The sequence below is a fragment of the Muntiacus reevesi genome, chromosome 8, assembly GCF_963930625.1.
Source record: "Muntiacus reevesi chromosome 8, mMunRee1.1, whole genome shotgun sequence".
Classification (NCBI taxonomy): domain Eukaryota; kingdom Metazoa; phylum Chordata; class Mammalia; order Artiodactyla; family Cervidae; genus Muntiacus; species Muntiacus reevesi.
In genome coordinates, this window is record NC_089256.1 from 46,527,247 (window position 1) to 46,553,604 (window position 26,358).

General features: G+C 40.0%; 1 protein-coding gene across 1 annotated transcript in view; it reads right to left on the bottom strand.

The window, feature by feature from the left end:
- Nucleotides 1–1,553: 1,553 nt before the first annotated feature.
- Nucleotides 1,554–26,358, bottom strand: part of HACD2 (3-hydroxyacyl-CoA dehydratase 2) — an 88,920-nt gene continuing 64,115 nt past the window's right edge. Inside the window, exons 5-7 of the mRNA XM_065942985.1 lie at nucleotides 11,606–11,727; nucleotides 9,594–9,772; nucleotides 1,554–4,851 (exon numbers count right to left, since the gene is read on the bottom strand). Coding sequence (XP_065799057.1) covers nucleotides 4,769–4,851; nucleotides 9,594–9,772; nucleotides 11,606–11,727 — 384 coding nt within the window. The 3' untranslated portion in view covers nucleotides 1,554–4,768. The remainder of the gene's footprint in view (nucleotides 4,852–9,593; nucleotides 9,773–11,605; nucleotides 11,728–26,358) is intronic.

The window sequence follows — 26,358 nt, forward strand, 5'->3', positions numbered from 1 at the left end:
TAGGTGCTTAAAGTACACTGCCTCTCACATATTTTATTTTTGTTTATCAAGTGACTCTTAGGGTGAATTGCCTTTTTGTGGGGGGGAAAAAAGATTATTTTTGGTAATGAGATCTTACCCTGTAACAGTAAGGGGTATTTCTCTAAATTTGAAAAAAAAAAAAAAAAAAAAACAATAACCCAGATTAGTTTCTCACATGTTCAAATCAAAGTGTAGGTCAAAAAAACCCACACAGCTCTCTTTTCTAACTCTGGTTCCTAGTTGCAGGCAGGGGAATGTTAATAGGTATAGCTATTTCTGGTAATAGATGTTTAGAACAGTTTCTTCACCACTAAACTGTATACCAACGAAACAGTCTATTTGTAATGCTGGGATAAAAAAAAAAATGAGGAATCGCAAAGCTAGTTTCTTCATTCTTGTTAAAGGGAACAGAACAACACAGCAGTATTTTCGGAATACTGTGTGTGTAACAGTGGGTCTCAATTATACCAATGGTAATTCCTAAGGCTGGAGCTTATGCTAACAGAGTACAAACAATTGCCATAAAATATGACAATGACACATTACAAAGACCTGGCTGGTTTCCCATTGCCACCCTAAGATGGAAAGGTTGTATTTTCTGGATAGCCTTTAACTTTACCATCTGTTCCTCAGTTTCAGCTGAAATAATTTTCTTTTCATAAATGTGCCTATCTCCAATGTAGATTAACTCTATATGAGGAGAGAGGTTATTCTAACCATTGTGCTAGTAATTTCTAATGGTGACCAGACAGCATTCAGAAAAAATATGCTCCCCTCTAGAACATTTTCCCATTTTAGAACATTTAGAACATTTCCCATTTTCCTGGATAAGGGTGATACCTCTAGGACCTGGGAGACTCAGGTGGGCTCATGCCCCTGCTGGAGGCACCCTGAGACCACCTAGAGAAATAACTAGAAAGGGATTGGCACATGGACACATTACCGCTTTGGAGGTGAGGAAATCTGCGGTCTAGAACTAGCGGGTTGGAAGCGGCCAAGCTAGTATCCTCTGTCTCTCTCCTGGCTTGTTACTGTGTGTAAAGCAGTTTCGAGGATTGCTCTGTACTTGGAGGTGTTTTTAGGAGGAGGTGCTAGACTGCTTGACCTAGTACTTGTTTTATAAGGTGAACATTGCTGGGCAACAGTATTTCCTCTCTCAACTTGTATTAGAAAAATATTAAAACTCACACACATACACACTGTAAGACAAGGGCCCTCCATCTTTTACTGATTGATTTTTTATTTCTCCTGGTCACCTATATGATGAATCTGTCTTGTCCTTCTGTAGCCAGACTGGAGACTGGCGAGGTAAGCTTGAAGACTGACTGCTAGGAAGAATGATTTTTTTGAAACCTCTTAATATAATTTGTCTACTTTTCCTTTAAATGTAGAACCATTATGAAGAGCAGAAATAGATTTAAAAACTTTAAGAAAGAGCTGGAATCTATAATGGAACTGAAACTCCCACAATCCTAAAATACCATTTTCAGGCCAACTCATTGTAAAAAATCACCAGATTTACTGGTCAGATATCAAATCCAGGCAGAGCACACACAGTTTATTTTGAAATGCAACACAGATCAGTATTTTATGAATACAACTTATTACTACATTATCAGGTAAAAACAGCTTCCAAATGCATGCATAGAAAGTTAAGCAGTCTTTGAATGCCTTATTTCTAAATATACAAAAAATACATTTAAATTATATAATTTTAGTGAATCAAAGACTTATAAAATTACAGTTTTGGTTTTCACAACATAGAAAAAATATAAAAATGACTTTATATATGGTTGTATAATTTTTTACCCGAATTTCAAAGGAGCGGTATGTACCGATTTTGTCTTACAATGCTTTATCCGAAACTCAGAATTGAAACTAATTTACAGGTTGTACCACATCAATGCCAACCTTTTATTATAAATGAATAACCAAAAACACAAGTGGAAGTGAGGGCATAATCTCTTCACATGCCTCAAAGCTACACCTTCTAAGCCCTTCCTGTCGCAAGTTTGCTCCAGAGGAACGTTTCCATCAGGTGGATGTGCTTTAATTCCATGACTAACTCTCCACAGAGCCTTTGAAAACAGTCAGTACGTGTTAAATGAATGACCCCAACCTTAGCAAACAGAACACAGCAAGATGCAGATTAGCAGCTTGTGTCAATACAGCACTACTGCGTATCTCAAAGAATTCTCTGCCCGAAGGTGGTACCCGAAGAGGGGGATCTGAAACACCCAATCAGGTATGGGTTGGGGGGGGGGGCAGATGATGCCTTTGACTCTGCCTGGAAATGAAAGTGGTTAAGTCTGACAAAATACACACCAAAACACCACCTTCCTCATTCACACCTTACAAGAAGATGTGATATCCGGTGAGGTTAGACGTTCTCAGTTCATGAACGAACACCACCACTTCCAAAAAGAAATGAATTCACATTAGAGATAAAGAAACCAGTTACTGAGAGAGGTGATTGAAGGACACGGTACATGCCTTACTTATCTGCAATGAGCATTTTAAATGTTGATGGACAAAAATACACACTGGGGTTGAGACCCTTTTTGAGAAGGGAGTTGTTCGCTGTGTTCTTATTGTCAAAGTTCAATTTGATGCATGACCACTATTTGTGACAGATTGTTTTTCAGAAATAGTGACAAATTATAATAGAGAGGCCCGAATAAAACTCCCAATCCAGCAATCCTGGAAAACTTGCATTTCTCATCCCATCTTCTACAACTATTTCAAACACAAATGAAAAAAATCTTACTCAAGTAATAAGGCTAATATAACCCAAATTGATTCTATTTTAAGGCAGAAAAACATTTTGGAAAAATAGAGAGAAAAAAGCATGAAAAATAATCTTTCCACATATTTTATCAAATACAAGAGTAGATTCTAATCTCACCACACCCAAGTCAAGAGTGCTGCCTTTAAGAAGCAGAATTTTAATGATCAATTCAAAAATAATGTATTATACATCTGCTTGCATTAAATTTCAGGCTGCATATTTTTTCTCATTTTTCATCTTAAGTTTCAAGCTTCTATTAAAATAAGCATTTAAAAGTTTTCCATTATGACATCCTTCTAATATTGGCAATTATACTTTAGTTGATAACCAGTCAGTAAACTAGTAAGCTAGACTTTTAAATGGAGAAGGCAATGGCAACCCACTCCAGTACTCTTGCCTAGAAGACCCCATGGACGGAGAAGCCTGGTAGGCTGCAGTCCATGGGGTCGCTAGGAGTCAGACACAACCTGAGCGACCTCACTTTCCCTTTTCACTTTCATGCACTGGAGAAGGAAATGGCAACCCACTCCAGTATTCTTGCCTGGAGAATCCCAGGGATGGCAGAGCCTGGTGGGCTGCTGTCTGTGGGGTTGCACAGAGACCGACATGACTAAAACGACCTGGCAGTAGACTTTTAAAAGATCAACCAATTAAAACAAAAAAGGGAAAATGTTTCCGTAAAGAACACTGTATATTTAAAATTTAATGCATGTCTAAACCTGGGCTTTACATTTTCATCCAACTCTTTCTTGAAAAGTCTTAAATGCACAGTTTAGCAATTATAGTATGTAGACACGACGTTAATTAGACAATGTCCATATGTCCAAAGTATTTCTTGGCTGCTCCAAAATGCGGGGATGATACTACTTTTAGTTCATGACTGCCCAACTGGAACATTTCACTGCCTCTGGACTTACAACTTGGTGGAAATTACATAGCATCATAATAAGGAAAAGTACACAAACAGAAGAGCAGAATAAAAATGTGAAAATAAAATAATAAGTGTACATAAACCCATTCCTGACTGTTTTTCCAAACTCCATTTCTAGAGTAACACCTTCCATGTGCTTTCAAGAACAGATTCTCTACTTCTGTGCACTAGACTCGCTTCAGGTCCCTAAGCAAGAATAGCTCCTGACAAACTCCTTACTCTGGGCATTCTGAGAATGGTACTGTGAAAGATACCTGTCATTGTCTAACTACTGAGCTTTCCCTTTCTCAAAACTGTCCAGTTTTGTTAAAATAGGATTGAGGTTGAGCCCCAGTTAAGGTAGCTTCTCTACAATATACACATACTTATTAAATTCAAGCACATTTCGTAGTGGCAAGCAGTAATGACTCAATTGAAAACGAACAAAAGGGTTCTAGTTGTTTTCTGATTATAGGCACTACCCCAAAGTTTCACAGACATGTACATTGTATAATTCATTCACTAGATACGAGGGGAAGGTCCCAGCCATAACTTCAGAGCATTCCAGAGAACAAATGGCTTCCAGCATGCAGTCGAGCACTTTGAGAGGGAATGCGAAACACACTGCAGACTGAAACGTAACTGCTCCAAGTTGGGCATTCAGTGGGCACAACTTCATGACTCAGACTGTAACGCTCAAGTATTTAGTGTTACAGATCTTTTATTTATCAGACATGTGGAGGAAACAGGAGGATATAAAATGCCAGATCCCTTTCCAGAGCCATCATAAATATTGGGAACTTCTGGTTGAAAGAGCATGCTGAAATGGACCGGCCAGGATGTTTTATGTAACAGCTTTTGTTTTTTTGTTTTGTTTTTTAGAAAATCCCAGGCCCACATGACACTGGATTTTGGTTTATTTATTTATTTTTTTAGTATTTAAAAATAGTTCTTACTTATTCTCTATGAAACGTATTGGGAACTGAAAAAGTCTGCAGCATTTTTTGTCATTGGAAAGTTTGTTTCTGGGGGTGTGCAGGAAGGAGGAACTATTCAAATTTCTTGTGTTCTTCAGTATGAGAAAGGATCTTTCTTCTCTGGTGTATCATGTGGAAGTATAACTGGGGAAAAACTGCAAAGAAGAGAAAGAATTGGTTAAGGAGATGATTTAAAACCACGTTCTATGTAAAGCACATGGACTTGAGGTCCTCTCTGACTCCGACCATCTTCTCTCCCAGCAACCAAGGATGGTAACAAGACGGGCTTGGAGAAAAAAGAAAAACACAAAGAAACTCACTTTCCTACTTTAGCCGACGGGGAAGGGTAATGTGGATTGGAATGTCAGATACTACTGTCACTAGGCATTACCAATCAAGATGCCACAGAGCTGCCAAATAATACTCTTTACACAAGCTCATGCTATCTTCACATTTATTCTCTGATTTCCCAACAACTAGGGGATGAATTCTAGTGCTGGGGTTATTCCTGTTCACAGAGGAGGAATGGAAGCCTCAGAGAGGGTGGGCATTTGCCTGCGGTCTCACAGCAAATCACTGACGGTCAGGAGCAGGCTCCGTGCTCCTGACCCTCAGCCTCGCCCTCTCTGTCCCCCTGCTCTGTCACCCAGGAGGATGTCCCAAAGGTACTTCCAGAGAAATGCTGTTCTTTGGGAAGACCGAGGAATGGTGTTTGATCTGAACACCACTAAGCCACGCTTGGATATGAAAAGCAGGCCCTTACGCACTGGAGATTCTGTTCTTGGTCATTTCGTAAGTTACTTTAAAAAGGACTGGCTGTCGATTGAACAGGGTGGTACTGCCTCTCCAGGGATAGTTGGAAGTCGGGGTGGAGTGGGGAGGTTACTGGCATTCAGTGGAAGGGGCCAGTAATGCCAAAATCCACACTGTGCCAGTCCTCCGTGACTAAGAACTGCCCCACCCCAAATGCCTACAGTGTCTCTGCTGGGAGATGGCAGCTTAACCTAGCTGACCTTCACAAGGTTACTGTAAACTGAGGGTTCAAAAACCACAGAAAATATTCCAGTGAGTTGGTCTTGGACATACACCATCCACTTTCCCTTCTCAACAGCTCCAATCTCTATATTTTAGACAGTAACCTGTGTTTGGGGGGAGGTGATTTCTACTACTGCCAACTCTTCTCTGACAGTTTCTTTCCTTCCAAATGGGTTCCAAGTTGGCCAAATGTCAAATGATCCTCCCAAAGTACCAAGACATCAGTGGGTGTGTGCACACAGATTTGATAAACTGCAGAGGAGGCTCCGGCGCTGAACAGCGCTGCCATCCACTCCACTCACTATTTGCAGGCAGGAAGTTATTCACAGCAAAGACCCAGCTTGTGCATAAAATTCAACAGGGAGAGAACTATTTTGGTATGAACGCCAGAAAATTTGACAAGCTCTATAATCTAAAAACTGGAAGTAAGGATATAATTAAACCATAAGGAATGCTAATTGTAATCATTTAAAAATGTGAGGCTAGTCACATTTCTATAGATATACTTTAGTAAAGGGAAACTGCGGCAAAGAACACTAAGGACTTTTCCACTGGCTGCATTTGTGATTATGTCACCCATATAAAGTGTGGCTATGGACCACGGGGTCTGACACAGGACAACAATCCAAAAGCCATTCAATAGGCCTTTAGTGGCAACAAGATGGCTAAATATACCTTCATCCTCATGCAAGGGCCTGCCAGCTACTGAGGCTCCTGGGTCAGAACTGGGGAGCAGATATGGCCCTTTCATTTCGTTACATTCTTCCAGAGGCTGCTCAGTGCCCGAGAGAAAGAAATGTGTAGGGGAGATGGGAAAAATGGGAGTACTTGGGTTAGAGATTCTCTGCTCCTCTGGCAGTGACTCCCTGGTGACCAGAACTTGGGGGACACTGTCTTCATCTCAATTACTCACCAACTACAGTGACTGAAGTAATTCCAGATGCATGGCTGCCTGCTTTTAACTACACTGAAAATCTCAACCTGACAAAAGGCTGTTCAGAATTCTAGCCTCTGCTCTTATGGTTCAGGACATGTAGGATGGAGATGGTGGCTGTGCATGTGTCTGTCTTGGTGTGCAGGAGGGTGGGTGGGTGTCACTGGGCACACCTTCCTGTAAGGAGCAGGGCGGTCTTAAGACTTGAAGGCAGAGGGCAACTGGAAATACTCTGCTTGGGGCAAGTTCCTTGTGTTTCTCTACAAATCAGAGGTGTGGTTATGGTTACTGACAATGCGGACAGTGCCCTGCTTCTTGGTGACCCTGCCCTCCATCACTGTTTCTCATTTCTCTCTGCCTTTTTTAAACCCCCAGCCCTGCAGCTAACTTGCACCAATTTGCAAAAGGGGGAGGTCAGGTAATGTTAACAGATACTGTTCATACTCATACTGCAGCTGCAGCAGAGGAGAGGAACAGCCCAAAGGGAATCCAAAGCACCCTGATATGAGAAAACTCCCAGGGCTGAGGCTCACAGGCCATGCACAACATGGGCTGCATGTGTGATAATGCATCTGGTCAGGACCATAACGAAGAGATGCTGCTTTCTGTAAGATATGTACATCATCCACTTCCCATGAGAGGGGATTGAAAGAAACCTAAGTTGTGGAAGGGAATCCAAATTTGGTAAAGAAGGCTGCATGGCAACAGCAACCTCTCCTGACTCTGCATTTTCTTCTTATAAATACAAAGTTGTGGAAAGTTGGAGACATGCAGTTGGCTGGAGTGAACTGTACAAACTGGTCTCAGTATTAACAACGTAAACTACTGAAAACATGCAGGGCGACTGGCTCAGGCCAGAAGCACAGTGTGCGCCAGCAGACAAGAGTGATCTGCAGCAGGAGACAGGGTCTGTGCTGCCATCTTGAGCCTGGGTGGGGAGTGAGGGATTTGAAGGGAACCTTTTAATCTCTGTCCTTGAAATGAATCCTTTTTTTGTCCTACAAGAGTTGAGCTACCTTAGAAATTAGAGTGTGGACTTTAACCAAGCCAAGTTCTCTCATTAAAAAGAGGCTGAGAATGGTAGAAAGGGCAAGGACTGAGGTACAGAAAGCAGATGCTGGCTGAGAGGAGTTTCCCTACTCTCTGTAAGACAGCTGACCCTTGGGTCTGTGCTCTCTTCTCTTCTAAGGCCAGGAAGGAAAATCCCACACAACTGGGTTTGTTTTCCTTCAGGAATCCTGTCATCCTGTGCTTGACCAGGTCCCTTCTCTACTGAGAGGTCAGCAGGCAGAGGCAAAAGGTTGGCAGCTGGTTGGCCGCCATAGCACAAAAAGAGACTAGGAGGTGCAGAGTGACTTGAGTTGCCTGGAGAACTGTTCCTGGAATACAGTCCCACCTGCAACAGACTGGAAACCTTGCAGCTACTCTGAGGTAGAGGCCCCAGGCTTCCATTAATGGGGCAGCACTTTGTTACTGGTTTGATTTCATGATAGTCTCCTGGCCCCGTTCCCAGTTATCCAACACAGCATTTATCTACATTTATAGACTTATGCTGAATTTAAATAAATTTTGTGGTGCTCGTCAGGATAATACTGGTTAGTCTGGGTGTGGCAAAACTACAGTTAGGAATTGTTGCTCTAGAGACTGGAAATGAAACTCTAGGGGGACAAAATTGGAAAGGTGAAAGCTCTAAGTTAATTCTTACTACTTAAATTTTTACACTCTTCCATATTTATCTTTTGTTTGAAAATCAACTACCTTTTACATTTGGAGAGAGATGGCCTTTAGCCACCCTGGTTCCAGCAACAGAGAGGAGGACTTGATTGCTACTAAAGGGTGTAAAAGGAATCATAAAGCAGAAATGCATCCAAAAACTTCTCCAAGATAAATGTTCCCAAGAAACTGGGATGTCGTTTTTTTCCTCAAAATGTATGAAATGCAATTTTCCACAAGGGGACACAGCTTGTCACCTGTGATTGTTAGGATGATTCATTCAGTTAATGCTGTGGGCTGAAGAAAAATCCAGCCTTCCAGTCTGAATTTAACCTGAGGTTTAGGGGAGAATATAGCATCTTACAACCTAAAATAAGATTCAGAGTCATAAAGCCAACGGAAGTAGCTAAGGGAGAAGAAGCATTCAGTTTACATGGCCTTGGGTAAAACATGACTCTTGGATATGTGGAAATCAATTATAGGATAGAAACTGAACATCAAAAATTGAGAAAAGGAGTAAACAACTCTTCATCCTCAGCAAACACGACTCACTGCAGAGAAGCCTCAAACATGGCCTTTTCTCTCTGTTAATGTGCTGGGAGGCAGATTTGAGTATCTATATATTTAAACCTTCAGCAGGACTACTAAAATAATCGGAAACCATCCTGAACAGAATGCGACGTCCTGTTCGGATGGCTTTAAGTGTTTATTTCCAAAAAAGAAAATAAGAAATAAAGAAAAAATTAATCTATTAATCTAGTTTTTATTTTATTTGTTTCTAGTCAACTACCAATTCCTTAAAAGTGAAGTAATGTCTATTTTGATATAGCAAAAGTGTAAAGCTCTCTCTACAGTGTCTTCCAAATACCATAACAAGCAGCTTTTAAGAGACAGAAAAAGTCAAGGTAAGGTCTCTAATGGCTTTTTTTTTTTTGCTTTCCACTCAGTACTTTCCTCCAATAGACAGTTAACCTATCCTAGCATTAACTGTTTCAAACACACACACTAAGGACTGCACTTTAGCAGCTGAGAGGAATTCATTTTTATTCAGTTACTACCAGAGAAAATTCTTTCTGACAGTCAGCTTCAATGAAAACCAAAGCATCCCCGATAAATTAGATTTATGGTATGAAAACAACCAAAGGCATTTAACTCTAGCTATTGTTGAGCCGATTTTTAAAATATAAATAAATATATACATAAATATCTACTTACTTGGAATGTAAGAGATCATTATCAGAATTAGGAATGCATAATAATCAAAGGAGAAATTGTATTTGTTAGGTAAACTGATGGAATACAGGCCAGCCTGTCTGACAAAGGGCAAAGCGGCATATATTGTGAGCAATTCTCCCGACACTCCCATTGGGTACAGCACAATGAAGAGTGTGTACCTAAAACAAAACAAAATATTCATTACTGAGGTTTGAAGTCAGCTTCAGTAGAAAGACGCAACCTCCCACCCCTACAACCAGTACTGATTATAAGTAATCAGTACTAGTCTTGTAGAAATCTATTGTTTATACACTTTCCTGTTTACCCACTGCTTAAAATTCAGGTTTTACAAGCCAGTTTTTGAAAAGGGCCAAAGCAGGTATGTTTCTGAATGTTCTAAAATAAAATGTATTTGGTCAGCCTCAAAATCTGGCCTGACTAAATAAACAACTCTTCAAAACAACCTCCTAAAATAACTGAGATGATGTCAAATACTGGTAAAGTAGGGGCATGGAGTCATGGTTCATACTGAAGGGTCCTGCCTCATAGGTGGGTGTGGGTTTTGGGGGGAAGGTGTTGAAACATGGTGTCTAAGAATCCCTACAATGCACACCAATTCTGGTCTGTGGACTGAAAGAAGCAGCATATCCAATGTGTGTCTACTTCTAAGTTTTCAAAAGCCTGTAACATGCTACTGTGAAAAATAAAACACATGCTAAGTTTAAAAAATATTAAAAATTTTATGATAGCCTTGGTCATGATGTAATTTTCCAGTCCCCCTCCCCCCAAAAAAGCCCAATTACTATCACATGGGTGACTCTACACAATTTTCTTCACTTTAAAAAGGAGTTTCTCATGTTTTAAAAAGAATTTTGGAGAGGCTCACCCTATGGAACTAACTGGAAGCCATTCTGAGGTGTAAGTATTGCTAAACAAATCATCAGCTCATGTTTAAAAAGCCTTTGGCTGTTTGTGGCTGACAGTAAATACAGGGCTCTAAACCTCTGCATACAGGAAATATGCTGATGAAAGAAAGATATGTTCTCCACTGTCACCTTCAGCCATTCTCAGGAGGAGGGTAGAAAAGCACGACTCTTCCAGGGGCCACAGAAGACAGCGGACAAAGGTATCTTTCTCTAATACTAAAACCAGAGTTTGGTCAATAAACTTGCCCTATAACTAGGATAGACGGCTTTCTATTTTTCTATCAGCTTTGCTGCCCAACTTGGTTAGAAACAGCTATACTTTTCCCATTCTCCTTTCCTAATACAAATGTTTACTGGAGGGGAGGGGGGGGGGAGAAAAGAAAAAGAAGTTTACATGCTTTGGAAACATTTGGCTTACATCTCTGTTTAATCATTAAACTCATAAATTGTCTAGGAACCACCGTTTTCCTTTTATGAAATGAGGCACTTTGGCCCCAAGGACAATTTTGATCCTTTGGCTTTGTCACTCATTCCTGTAGTCTTTTCTAGCTCAGAAAGTTACTCACAACTGTGTCACAGGTTAGTTCAGATAATCAGATGAATGATCAGAAATGCACCAAATTCATAACAAATACTATTGCTAAAAATAATCAAAGCAAACTAAACTGATAATATGCTAAAAGTGCCCTGTAACATATGTTATTAATTAAAGAGTAATTTAAGAATTATTGTGTTGGAAAAATTGAGACAGGAATTGGACTTGGTCCCAAAAAACCATCATAATGGCAGAAGCTCATCAGTAAAGTTTTCTGTGGACAAAAAGGGATGCTATACCAAATTTCTATTGAATAATTTAACTGAGAGAATTGATCCCAAATAAATTACTTAAGTAGAGATAAAAAATTTAAAAATGTTTTTATAAATCACAGTTACATAGTCACTTGTCCTGATGAAATCCACAGAGCAGAATTTTATCCAACCCCTATCTCACAAATTTTAGAAATAAAAAATAGTATTTAGGCAATAGAGAAAAAGTACAGTGATAGAACACTTCAAAAGTTAGCCTTCATTCCTGTACTTCTTTACCTGGCCCATTTGATGAGGTAAGGCAGATGGTTTAACAGACTGAATGTATAAAAGGAGTAACGGATAATTTCTGTGATTGTCCAGGCAATAACAAACAGGAGGACACTGTCTTCACTCTGGACCTGTAGGAAAAGGAAGACAAAGGAAAAAGCAAACACATAAAACATTTTACCAAAGAAGCACTCACAGTGTGGAGAGCTGAGTCCTTTCCCCCTTCCTGAGTTGGCGGGGCTGAAGTCAACACAGCTCCTGGTCTGTAGCCTCAGGGCCCACAGCACGGCGCATAAAGAGTTTGCCACATGAAGAATACACACATGTCTATGACAACAACTGCAGAGCCAAGGGACGAGGGGCAAGTGAGAAGAGACTCGGCTTGCCGACGAGTAAGAGAGACAGGGAGGGGGAATTACATGAGCTGGAGTCCACAGGGAGAAACAAATACGATGAGTGAGTTTCTGCGTGTTTGCTTGCTGACATGATGTGGAGAATGTGAACCGATGTCGTGGGAGCCAAGAATGCTTAGGCGAGACAGTAGAAAGGTGAACTGGTGAAAAGCTTGGGTTCCATTAATAAGAAATTTAATTTGATTTCCATGACAACTTGGAATCCAACGAAATTTCAGAGAAGGGCAACATAATGATAAAAACACAACTGAGGATGAAGCTAATTCCCTGGGCAGGATGAATTCATGTGGGGGAGGCTGGAGATCGTCTATGAGGCAAGCCCATTTATTCTCTCCCACTGGTGACTTCTGATCCCAGATGAGCCTGGTTTAATTCAAGGATCACAGAGGCTTCCTTGCTGATCACAGGAGGTGGCAAAAGCCAGAAGAACTTTGGAATTCTCAGCCTCCTCTGAAGTTGTTTTCATGCTGAAAAACCAATATGCTTCTAATAAGGCTCCTTAGTCAGTCAGTTCAGTAGCTTAGCTGTGTCTGACTCTTTGCAACCCCATGGACTGCAGCATGCCGGGCTTCCCTGTCCATCACCAACTCCCAGAGTTTACTCAAACTCATGGCCATCAAGTCGGTGATGCCATCCAACCATCTCATTCTCTGTTGTCTCCTTCTCCTCAAGCCTTCAATCTTTCCTAGGATCAGGGTCTTTTTCAATGAGTCAGTTCTTCAGATCAGGTGGCCAAAGTACTTGAGTTTCAGCTTCAGCATCAGTCCCTCCAATGAATATTCAGGACTGATTTCCTTTAGGATTGACTGGTTTGATCTCTTTGCAGTCTAAACTCTTAAGAGTCTTCTCCAGCACCAATTCAAAAGTATCAGTTCTTCAGTTCTCAGCTTTCTTTCTAGTCCAACTCTCACATCCACACATGACTACTGGAAAAACCATAGCTTTGACTAGATGGACCTTTGTCAGCAAAGTAATGTCTCTGCCTAGGTTGGTCATAGCTTTTCTTCCAAGGAGCGTCTTTTAATTTCATGGCTGCAGTCACCATCTGCATTGATTCTGGAGCCCCCCAAAATAAAGTCTCTCACTGACTTCTTAAGTATTTTCATTTTAGGGGATGTTCTCACGATATGCCTCAGACTGCAAATCTTGCATGAAAATTTATTACTGTGGTATTAACTTTCAGTACACCCAGCATTCCCACTCCAGCTAAGTTATGATGGTCCCTCACGCTTGAAAACCAATAGTAAGAATAAGAAACAACCTTGCACCTCAATTCACTTATATTTTCTTACATCCAAAAAGGGCAGTTAGAGTTGTATGTAAATAAGAAATTCCACTGAGCAAACCAAACAAATATCATTTATAAGATCTTCTCTGTCTTACTCCTAACATCTAATATAACAAAGGTATGGCATTCTAACCTTAACTTTTGCTTCTCTTCATTTGCAATGTTATTGAGCACTTATATTCTTCCTCAGAAAGTGAACATGGAGCGATCTGCCTACACAATGAAATAAGCAGTCATTTACATACCTATTAACTAAATTGCTCTGACAAAGAACTTTATAAATCCACAGTTACTATTCTCTAAAAATAATAAGAATTTTATACTGTCAAGAGTGAGAATACTTTTGTTTTCCTGGTGCTCTTATATGAGCCAAAGTAAAGCAAAAGCTAAACTCCTTTAAAGCGTTCATGTTTGATTTTTTCAGTCTGTCCGCAAATCCTTGCTTAAAACCCATCTATACCAAAATATAATTTCAAAGCACACTTTGCTTTTTTTTTAATATACTTTGTAATCCTCATCTTAAGGAGATATATTTTTACAGCTATGGGTTGAAAGCCTTCCTCAAAGATCTTTGGGTTATAATAGAGGTTCTTCTCTAATATTGTGCATTGTAATAGTCTTGAAAGCAGGAAGCGAGTTTTATTCATTTTTTGATTCCCAAAAGCACTTTGAGCTTTTCACAAGTAGGAGCTCAATAGATATTTGTGGAGCAAAACAATTCAATCCTAATCAGCTGCCTGCGCTTTGATACCTGATACTAGTTTCTGTGTAGTCTTGGAGGCTTTCAAATAGGGAAAAGCAGAAAAGCAGGCCCCCCCCAGCCTTCTGCTCTGATCCAGTCTAGAAGGTATTTGATTCACACACACCCTCAGTTAGACCAAAAGGACTGCAACAAACTCAGACTCAGGAGGAATGTGAAAACAGTCTGTTTCCAGAATCCAGCTGTGAAGACCATGTCATAATTTTAAAAAGCCTAAGGATAGGGAAAATGACCATTTTGTACAAATGATATCTTCAGATCTACAGGAAGTACAACATGTTATTAAGAAGGGGCTCGTGTAAAGTCAGAGATCAGGCTTATCAATTTGCAGATAACTATCCAGTAACACAAAATAGGGGTAGAATGGAATGAGTTAAAATGAGTTAATGAGTAAAAATGACCAATGAGCAGTTTGGGCTAGGTTGACCAAAAATGTTTTGAAGCCATGTTTCAAAGCTGCATGCCCACACTCACGGCACAAATGAGGGCGTGGGCATGGGGCAACCACGTCATCCAGGAAATCTTCCTTTGCTTGGGGTAGTGAGCTGTGTGTTGGACCCTCCACACTGCAGACGGCAGATTTCAGCCCCCTGCTCTACAGTGAGAGAGGAGGCATGGGGAGTGGGTGGCTTGTGTAAATTAGCCAAGGGAGTTTACACAGAAATTCAAGCTTGAGAAACAAATGGGCACAAGAGAAAAACCTTTATACACAAACAGCATCATATGTTGGACTTCAAGGCTCGGGGAGTATCAGTACATGAAAAGCTGTCATTTTTATTACATTCAAAGAAAAACAGATGGTGCCACACAAGAAAATCTCTATGAAGAAACTCTATTCTTCTTAGCCTTTTGGAACCTACCGCTCACCACTCTGGTTATTTCAAAGAAATCCCCTGATCAAGCCTTCTGGTAAGGCTTCTCTCTTCTTGATATCCCTTTCATTTGTGAAGAGAAGAGATTTTGGTAAACTCTAGGGGATGAAGACTAGAGTCCGTTCTTGGCAGAACTGTGAAGAGTATGTTTATCTTTCTCCTCTGGCTGCCATAAAAAAACACCATAGTCTGGGTGGCTCAAACAGCAGAAAAGTGTTTTCTCACAGTTTTAGAAGTCCAAGAGCAGGGTGCCACCATGTTGTTTCCTTGTGAGGACCCTTTTCCTTGTTCATTCCAGGTACCTCAATTAAATGGAATGATATTATGTTTCCTTCTGCATCTGGCTTGTTTCACTGAGTGTAATGTTTTCAAAGTTCATCCCTGTTGAAGCATCTATCAGAATTTCCATCCTTTTAAAGGCTGAATATTATATTGTATGTAAATACCACATTTTGTTTAATGATTCAATTACTGATGGACATTTGCATTGCTTCCACCTTCTGGCTGCTGCTATGAACATGAGTGTACACACATCTATTTGAGCACCTGTTTTTTCAATTCTGTTGGGTATGCTTAGAAGTAGAATTGTTAGATCATATAATACTATGTTTAGCTTTTTGAAGAACTACTGAACTGTTTCCACATTGGCTACATCATTTTACATTCCTACCAACAGTGCAAAAAGGTTCTGGTTTCTTCAGGTGTTTACCACCATTTTGCTATTTTCCTTTTTTTTCCTGACAGTAACCATCCTAATGAGTACAAAGTGGCATCTCACTGTAGTTTTGATATGCATTTTTTCAGGTGCTTATCAGTCATCTGTGTATCTTCTTTTGAGAAATGTCTTTTGCCCATTTTTAACTTTGGGGGAAATAATCTTTTTAATAATTATGATGACAATAGCAGTAAAAATAATTATACATAATAGTATAATTGAATAATAGTATAACTAAATTCATACTATATGCCAAGCACTTTTGAACATATATTACCTCTTTGAATTCCCATTTTACAGATGGGAAAAGTGAGGTTTACAGATGTTGAACCCGGCCTGTGCCCCCAAGCTCTGAACAATTCTGACTTGTCTTCCCGGGGTTCAGACACACACACACAACCCTGCTGCTATGGGGAGAATATCCCTCTTGCTGTTGAGGATAAGGAGGTGAGGGAGAGACACAGGTGGCAGGCTGAAGCCATGGCTAGTGTGGCTGGAAAATCAGCTACATGTTGTAAATAAGTAAACCGAGTAAATAAAACAATACAGTTCAAAAAATGGACTTCCTGCCATTGGAACAGGTATTTACAAACATGGAAGGGAGAACTCTAGAAAGAATACCATGGTGTTGGATTGTAATTGGAGGAACTGGTACAAGTCCATGATTTTATAACACAGACTTATATACTTATATACATATATAAACTATACACTGAATATATATTTACACACATTTGTACACAATGACATACTGTTAGACGTACATGTGTATGAGTATACATATATGTGTATGCTGTTGCTGTTAAGTTGCTATGTTGTGCTCAACTCTGACCCCGTGGACTGTAGCACATCAGGCTCCTCTGTCCTCCACTATCTCCTGGAGTTTGCTCAAATTCATGCCCATTGAGTTGGTGATTATATCTAATCATCTCATCCTCTGTCTTCTCTTTTTGCCTTTCATCTTTCCCAGCATCAGGGTCTTTTCCAATGAGTTGATCTCTTCACAGCATGTGGTCAAAGTATTGGAGCTTCAGTCCTTCCAGTGAATTTCCAGGGTTGATTTCCTTTAAGATTGGCTGGCTTGATCTCCTTGCAGTCCAAGGGACTCTCAAGAGTCTTCTCCACCACCACAGTGTGAAAGCATTAATTCTTCAGTGCTCAGCCTTCTTTATGGCCCAGTTCTCACATCTGTACATGACTACTGGAAAAACCATAGCTTTGACTATACAGACCTTTGTCCACAAAATGAGATCTCTGCTTTTTAACACTAATCTAGATTTGTCATAGCTTTTCTTCCAAGGAGTAAGCGGCTTTTAATTTCATGTCTGCAGTCACTGTCCTCTGACTTTGGAGCCCAAGAAAATAATATGTATCACTGCTTCCATTTCCTCCTTCTATTTGCCATGCAGTGATGGGACCTTAGTTTTTTTTAACGTGGAGTTTCAAGCCAGGTTTTTCACTCTTTTACCCTCATCAAGAGGATCTTTAGTTCCTTTTTACTTTCTGCCATTAGAGTGGTATCATCTGCATATCTAAGGTTGCTGATATTTCTCCTGGCAATCTTGATTTCAGCTTGTGATTCATTCAGCCTGGTATTTCGCATGATGTACTCTGCATATAAGTTGAACAAATAGGGTGACAATATGCAGCCTTGACATATTCCTTTCCCAATTTTGAATCAGTCAGTCATTCCATGTTCCATTTAAGTTTCTGTTGCTTCTTGATCCATATACAGGTTTCTCAGGAGACAGGTAAGGTGGTCTGGTATTCCCATCTCTTAAAAATTTTTCCATAGTTTGCTGTGATCCACAGAGTCAAAGGCTTTAGCATAGTCAATGAAGCAGATGTTTTTCTGGAATTCCCTTGCTTTCTCCATGATCCAGTTAATGTTGGCAACTTGACCTCTGGTTCTGCTGCCTCTTGGAAACCCAGCTTGTACATTTGGAAGTTCTCAATTCACATACTGCTAAAGCCTAGCTTGAAGGATTTTGAGCATAACCTTAGCATGTGACATGAGTGCAATTGTGTGGCAGTGTGAACATTCTTTGGCATTGCCCTTCTTTGGGATTGGAATGAAAACTGACTGTTCCCAGTCCTGTGGCCACTGCTGAGTTTTCCAAGTTTGCTGACATATTGAGTATAGCACTTTAACAGCATCATCTTTTAGGATCTGAAATAGCTCAGCCGGAATTCCATCATGTCCACTAGCTTTGTTCATAGTAATGCTTCCTAAGGCCTACTTGACTTCACACTCCAGGATGTGCAGCTCTAGGTGAGTGACCATACCTTCGTGGTTGTCTGGGTCATTAAGACCTTTTTTGTATAGTTCTTCTGTGTATTCTTGCCACCTCTTCTGTTTCTATTAGGTCCTTATCATTTCTGTCCTTTATTGTGCCAATTCTCACAAGAAGTGTTTCCTTGATCTCTCCAATTTTCTTGAAGAGATCTCTGATGTTTCCCATTCTATTGTTTTCCTCTATTTCCTGTACTCCAAGGCCAAACTTGCCATCCACAAAGGGAAAAAAAGGACACTGTTTAGACTGTTAGTGAAATCTGAGTGAAGTCTGGGGGTAGGACGGTATATGTTATCAGTTTTGGCTTCCATATTGGGGGGTTGTATGCAGGTGATGTAGAAGAGTGTCTGAAACATGCACTTGAGTATTTAGGGGGGACAGAACATCATGTACAGCTTGCTCTCAAGGTTCAGGAAAAAAACGATATGCAAATACAGAGGAATAGATGATGGAACAAATGTAGTAAAATGTCAATAGTTGGAGAATCTGAATAAAGGAAATATGAGAGTCTTTTGTACTGTTCTAATTTAAACTTTCTGTAAACCTGAAATGATTTCCAAATAAATTATTTTAAAATATCACCTGAGCATTAAGCAATCACTTTGGGGACATAATTAGAAGCAAACAATATCACCTGGTTTCTATAAATTGCCTTTGATATGAAGAATCTAAATCTGCTGGAAGAGGCGGGCTACATAACCATAAAAGAAGATTTAAGAACATTTATAACAAAAACTATCAATAAAAGCACACTTGAGATGGAACAACAGATTTAATGCTGAGGCTAAACGGGCATCCGAATTACTACTGTCTTATACTGTAAGTACCCCGAGGGCAGGTCCAAAAACTCCCTTTGAAAAAGGGGTTAGCTTACTTAAAAGGCAAAATGAGATTTTCAATAAATGCTTTAGATTAGGATAATAATGATGATTAAGATAATGATAACTCCCATTAGCAGGGCTAATTATCCCTTAAGTATGGTAAAAGTAATTATGTATAAATCTTCACCAGCTAACTGTGAAACTATTTTAATAAGTATAAAGAATTCATTCCTATGTGAACAGTCAATTATATCTCTGTTTTAAAAGTCAATTATATCTCTGCTTCAGGACACAGAGAAGAATTCAATACAGTTATACAAAAAATTGTCACTGAAAGTTTGGGAAAAGATAAGGTTACATTATAGCTAATATGTAACTAACATTTACTGAGCACCTACTAAGTGCCAGGCACTGTTCTAAATGCTTTATATGTATCACCGGACTGTACCTCCAGGACCACCCAATGAGGAGGAACAAGTGGGCCTGGGAGACTGGAACAGCTCCTTAGGAGCTGGACGGCTGGTATAGCCCTCAGCTGGGCAGCTGGAGTGTGACACGTGGTGCCAGCAGCCTGTCTTTCCTGCCGTGTCAGTTACCCCACTCTAAGGCACTGCTTGACTCTGCTCCTGAGCAAGCCCTGTGAAGGCAGCACCTGTGATTTCTCTTTTCCACGCATCCTAGTGCTGAGACGATACCAGAGCAGAGAAGGTATTGAATAAGTATTTGCTGACCTGTCTGCAGCCTGGCCTGCATGTTCTCTGCCTTGGGTGAGGAGGGCTGGGCCCCTGGGAGAGTGAGGTCACAGAGCTACTGCCTTGAGGGTGACGTCAGCAGAAGGTTTGGGCTGGGGCACAGGACAGTTCTGACGACAATCCTGGTCCTTTCCATAACTTAATATTAAGTCTTTTTGAACAAAAATGTAACTTATCTACTTAAAAGGAATGTCCTCCTTGATAAGAAATTGAAATTAATAAATACTGACATGTGGTGGTTTAAAAAGAAGATGTCTGGGCAAGTGTTGGTCTTTTCACATGGCAACTGTCTGTGTAAACTACCCATGAATGTTTACGGGGGAGGGGACGAGGCAGAGGGCGAGATGCATGGAGAGAGTAACGTGGAAATTACAACACTGTATGTAAAACAGACAGCCATGGGAATTTGCTGTGTGATTCGGAACTCAGATAGGAGCTCCACGACAACCTACAAGGGTGGGGTGGGGAGGGAGGTCACGGAGGGAGGGGACAGGAGTGTACCTATGGCTCATTCTTGTTGATGTATGACCGAAACCCACAAAATTCTGTAAAGCAACTATCCTTCAATTAAAAAATAAAACAAAAACCTATGATAGGATACACAGTAAACAAACCGGAAAATAATACTCCTTTTATATGGAAAAACGTGAGCTATATTAATATACTTCCCTTTTAAAGGAGAGAAAAATATGCAACTACATAGATTTTTCTTAACCTACAATGACAAGGGGGACTGATTAAAAAAACTATTTCACAGTAACTGAGAACTACTCTTTAATATGGATGATGGCCTAGTTAAATGTTTTGGCTTACCGAAACAAGTCTTGGTCATGAAATTAACTTTTCTGAACATGCAATGAGAAAACTGTATAAGCATGCAGTAAATAGGCAATGCACGATCAATTCTGCATTTAAGACAAAATCAGACATGCAGGTCTGAATGCTAAAATGTTCCCATTAGTCCAACTTTAATGCTACTATCTGCTCAGCCCATTTCCTGGGAAATATGAAGAAAGAATGGCAATTTCCTACAACTAGCCTCTTCTCAATCACTGCAACTCTGGAAGCAAACGGACCTCCAGGCTTCCAGGCTGCACGTTCTTATCCTTTCCCAGCTTCAACATCCTCATACGGAAACTGAGGTAACATATTTGCCTTTGCATGGGTTCACGTGAGGTTAGAAAAACCTATCAAGAGCTTAGTAAAGTGCTAGCCATTCATAAATAGCAGTTATTATTTTTATTCCATGAAAGAAAAATTCAATTCAACAAATATTTATTAAGTTTCTACTATCTATGCTAGTCACTGCTGGGATCCAGTGCAGGCTGATGGTTGCCTCTTAGGCTTAATTACTAAAATAATATTTTGCTTTGTCATTGTGTTTTCTGTTAAGTGTTAAAGCATTAGCCTGTACCAAATCTGGGATGTTTAAGGATCTCACCAGCTGCTAGCCTTTCCCAATGTTCTTCCTAAGTTCAGTTTGACTCTCTCAATTCCAAATAGCATGTTATTAACAGTTTTCATGCAACTACTACCTTCAACCAAATTCAAGTATAAGGACTGCATCAGATAACAGTCATTAATTAGTTCCACCTTGATCATACATATCCAATACAGCCTAAGTATTCTATGAAGCAATAGTCTTTTAACTATTGCCAAGACAGCCTGAGATCAATATGCCCAGCAGTAGGTTACTGTGGTCTCATGGGGAGAACTGGGGCAGTCAACCCACAGTCTGCCCCCAGAACTCTAAATGCATCATCCCAGTGTGCCTACCCAACACTCTAGAGGGGATAGGATACATCACTGTCAGAAGTGTAACTGATGTGGTCAAAAGAACATGAAATGAGCAATATACACTGTGAAATGTCATGCTTCTTTTGTTCTATGATGGTTTAATAATTGCAAAAATGTAAGGCAGAAAATAAAAACAAAGGCTTTGAGTATCATCTCTTGAAACATAAATATTAAAACAATGGCCCCCCAAAAAGAAAAAAAAAGGCCCATAATCCTGGATCGCAAACATTTTCTTTGAGTTTGTACAGTGCTTTAGAAAATATTTGAGCCAGTTTTTTAAGTTGAGAGATTTCACATTAAAAAATCTGTATTTCTGCTTTTTTCTTAAAAAAAAAAAAAGGTGACTGCATAACACTAGACCAATTTGACAATTACTAGCTGAGGTGAGCACCACCTTTGTTCTGAGATTATGTAGACATTCCAGTTATCATATTCTTCTTGAAATTTCTTTTAACACCCACCTGGGGGACAGACATCTGATACCAGTTGATAAGCTCTGCTACTGATGGCAAGATGCTACATAAATGTTAACATGACTATGTGAAAAACTCTAAAATTAAAAAACAGTATTTAGTATATAAAACCTTGGTTAATTTGATTAGTGTTTACACCTGAGGCTCTCAACATATACTGCTTTGAAACACTGACCTCAATGAAGAGTCCTTAAACTTGTCTTAACAAGACAGCACCAATGCAGAAGGCAAAAGAGAGGCACAATTATCAGGTTTTCAGTTATCCTGGTAATACTTTCACCAAAGCAAAATATAGTAAAGGGGAGAAGATACCAAAACTCATCCTGTTAGAAACAAATGTTTATGGCGGCAATTTAAAGGAAAGATAAGTTAAAAATCTTTAATGCATCAAGCCTAATAATTAGTCTCCTCCCTCCCTTTCAAATGCAGGCATACCCTCAGCATGCTTCCACACACATCCACATGTGGATATCAAGTCACGTCTTACAAATTCCCGAAGTGCACCAGGGTTTCACTTCAGACTTGAAAGGGCTCCATTATCTGGAAAATGCAGATGACTTAGTAATATGCTTAATTTTATCTGTGATGCATCACGGCTTTTAACGAGAGCTTCCTGACTATACAGGACTTCTTGACATGGGTAGGTAAAAAAGGTTATTGACTCCTCCTCCTGGAAGCCATGGAAATACACTTCATGGGTACTTCATGGAAGCAGGGGAATGGGGATATCTTCAGGTTCCCCTGTTGTCTTCAAGGTTCCCACCAAGACCAGTTACCTGCTGCATTCACTGTGCAAGTCAACTGCCAAGAGACTGAATGCATTGGCATTCTTGTCAATTTATGTATTTTTAAATGACCTGATATTTCATATTCATGCTGAAAATATAGTTACACTGAAAAAGCAACAGTATACAAAGGACCACTTTGGCAAAGGAGCAGATAATTTGAGATAGTTCTTCCTCCTACATATTAAAAGTTTTCAAATGAATATTAATCAATGCTTTAAAAATTCCACTTATTGTACCACGGAGCACACCTGTTTAAAAGGAGTTTATTGCTAATAATTTTTCACTTTCCTTGACTCTGCTGACATATTTTAGCAATGCTCACGAAGCATGCCAATCATCTTTTACAGTGTGAGGTGAGAACCTTTGAGCTCATGGGGATAATAACGTTGACTATATTTCTAAGGTATCCTTGAAGTCAAATAGGAGAGACAAGGTCTATGAAACGGTTTTCAGGAAAGCCAAACGTGGGACATGGTATCATGGTCACTACACTGCAAAGGCCAAACTCCAGGTCTCTGAAAGGTGGAGTCTGTATGGCCTCCTGCCTCACCAGTTAATGAACTGCTATCTTTTCAACAGAAGAGAATACCACACAGTTTCCCACACCTGCAATCAGGATTTTTAAAAGAGTTTAACTTAGAGTACTAAAAGAATTCCTGGATTTAAAGAACACAGCATACCAAGTATGTCATATAAATTTCCTGTGGCTACATGTTTTTTTCTTTTAAATCATACAATCTTGCACATGAAATAAAATATATGAAAACCTAATTGACTGAAATAAAGAGAATGGTAAATACTGTGTTGGCCGAAAAGTTTGAGTTTTTCCATAAGATGTTACAGAAAAACTCGAATGAACCTTCTGGCCAACCCAATAATATTACACTGAATAACTACAGCTACACTGTCCAATGCAGTAACCTCCAGTCACATGTGGCTATTTAAAATTAAATTACATTAAAATTCAGTTCTTTAGTCACTCAGCGGTTATTTCAAGGGTTCAATATGTGCACACATACAACTAGGAGCTACTATGTTGAACAGCATAGGCACAGAACATTTTTTTCATTGCTCAAAATTCCTATGGACAGTCCCAAAATAGAAGAAATATTTAAAAGAAAAATGTTCGTAACCAACATGCTTCTATCACTATACAGGACCAAAAAATTACCCTCTTTGGCTTGAAATAAACATCTCAATTCACTTTACTCTCAAATCATGGATGAAAACTGGTTTTAGTGTCAGAATTCACTTACTGTAACTCTCCACTGACAGTACAACTTGACAGCATAGCTCAAATAACAGGCTTACTTCCCTGAGTCATTCTTCAACTTAAGCTGAACATATAACCAGAGCTGAAACCACTGAGGCTCTCATGGTAAATCTCACTGTAAATATCATCTCAGTTGTTTCTTTGGGAAACCAGTACTTGACATGCAAGGGAACATTTTTTTTTCTTTTTTCACTCATTCCTTTTTCATGACAGCTTCCCGTGCCAAGAGTCAAACATCTTTGTGAATCTCAGGACTTCACGTATCCAGATTTGGCTCTAAAATGGTTTCCTACTGTTTGTAAGTAGCAGCAATTACATGTTAAGATACTACCCAATAGTGTGAAGACGTCTTATGCCTGAAGAGAATGAATTCCAACAACAAGCTTCTTTGTTAGAACATCATTATCAAAAACAGGAGGAAAGTAGGAGACACCACTGACACATCCAGAACATCAGTCAAATGGGGGTAGGAGGATTTTAGCATAATATTTAAAAAGACTAACTGAATCTTGGGGACACCAGAAATCTGGAAGATCTGGGACAGAAGGAAAGAAAGAGGACAACATTGCTCAGCCTGAAGGGCTCGGGCATGTGCGGGGCAGTCTGGACTAGGCAGGCAGGCAGGTCTGGCTTTGGGTCCCAGAAGAACCTCCTAACAGTGGGACACTTTCCTTTGGAGCTGACAGGTCAGGCCCTAGCCCTTCCTGCCCTGCGTGACACCCTCCCAAATGAAGATAACCGTGCTGTCTTCCAGGGAGTTTGTCTGATGTAACTGCTCCCCCTCATGCCAGAATTGAGAAATGGGAACGAAGGATGCCAGAGATAGCCCTTAGGGTAAGAGAGCAAAAGAAAGTCCTGTGTGAAACTTCAAGTGTGAGGGTGTTTGTAGGGCAGGGTCACCAACGGAGAAGGGTGAAGAGAAGGAGAGGCCAGAAGAGAAAAAGATTAACATTAAACACAAATGAAACTGATTTCCTGATTTTGTTGAGCCTGGAACCTAGTCAATTCTTAATTGACAAATGGGGCTATGTTCTTGTAGGGTGTAGTGGTAATACTGGCTTGCATGGTTTAAAATGTTTTATTTTAAACAAACCTGACTTAATAATCAAAGGAAAAAGTATAATACATTTTGAACAAAGGAGTTCCACTGGAGTTTTCCAAGGGCTACAAAAGAACTAAGGCAATGGGAGAAAGATGCAACATGAGATGTCAGAAGTGAACTGACACTGAACCCAAAAGGATCTAAATATTTTTCAATATTTTGAAATAAAATTTTTATACACAGTTCAAGAAAATGTTGGAAAGGGACAGAAAAACACTCAGAGAAAAATAGACAACCTGATTTTGCTCAAATCACCTAAGCTAAATATACACAATGTTAGAATGAACCATCTAGCCATGAGAAAAGTAACACTTTATGTGTCCACTATTAACAGATGCAGAAGTGGCATTAAATTACTGCTACATCTGTCTTGGAGTTGTCTAAAGTCTGACAGTGTCTGATTAACAATCAAATGATGAAGTTTTTCTACCTTTAGGAGAAGTGCTAATTTTAAAAGTGAAGGTGATGCACATCCACCTACAGAAATATTTAAAATAGAAAGTCAGGGAATAGAGAGAGCAGGGTGGAGAACTTGAGACACTCAGCACTCAGGGGGCCAAAAGATACTGAATGTATCCCAATGCCTTTCCTTGGCAGAGCTGGAACATCACTGGAAAAAGGGCCCCGAGAGGAAGACAGTGGCATGGCGCAATGTGCCCTAGACATAGCCTCTCAGCAACTCATCTGAACAATGGGCTTGAGCAGGTGCCCTGCCTCCCCCGCTGAAAGGCCATGTTCACAGATGGCCACTGGGGTCATTGAGGAGCATGTGCAGCAACAGGAAATGTGTTGACGAGGGAGGTAGCCCCAGGAGGTGGCAAAGAGCAAGAGTGCACTGCAAACCCGGTCAGAGTACCCAGCAGAGAAAGAACACCTACAACCAACACAACACAGCAGCAACAGAAGTCAGGATATCATTGTACCTAGTCTTTTAGCTTCCAGAGTGAAAAAGAAGAGGACAAGAGGAAGACAAAGAAAATTGTGCTACATCTCTGAAGGAAGCAGCATTCCTTCTGAAGTGAAACTATACGTTAGGGTTTCAGAACCTGCTCAGCAAAAGACCTGCAAGCCAGAGACCCTGACATCTCTAAACACAGCTGTCTGGTTTTCATATAGTCCTCTCACTTAACCTTTATTAAAGACTCTGTGACATGAGCAGGGCAGATACTAGTATTACTCTGTCACAGATGACAAAAACAAGGCTCGGAAAGTTGATGTGCTTTGTCCTAAGCCACAAGGTAAGTGCCTGCCGAAGTCCACCCTCACCAACCCTCATGTAAGATATGGCTGCTCAGCCTCCATGTTCTAGAATAGTGTTTGACTTACTTAGAAAATAAAAAAAAAACTATCCAAGGAAGGTGATATTTCTTGAGAAAACTGAAGAAGAGAGATGCAGTATTTCCCTGAGTAGAAA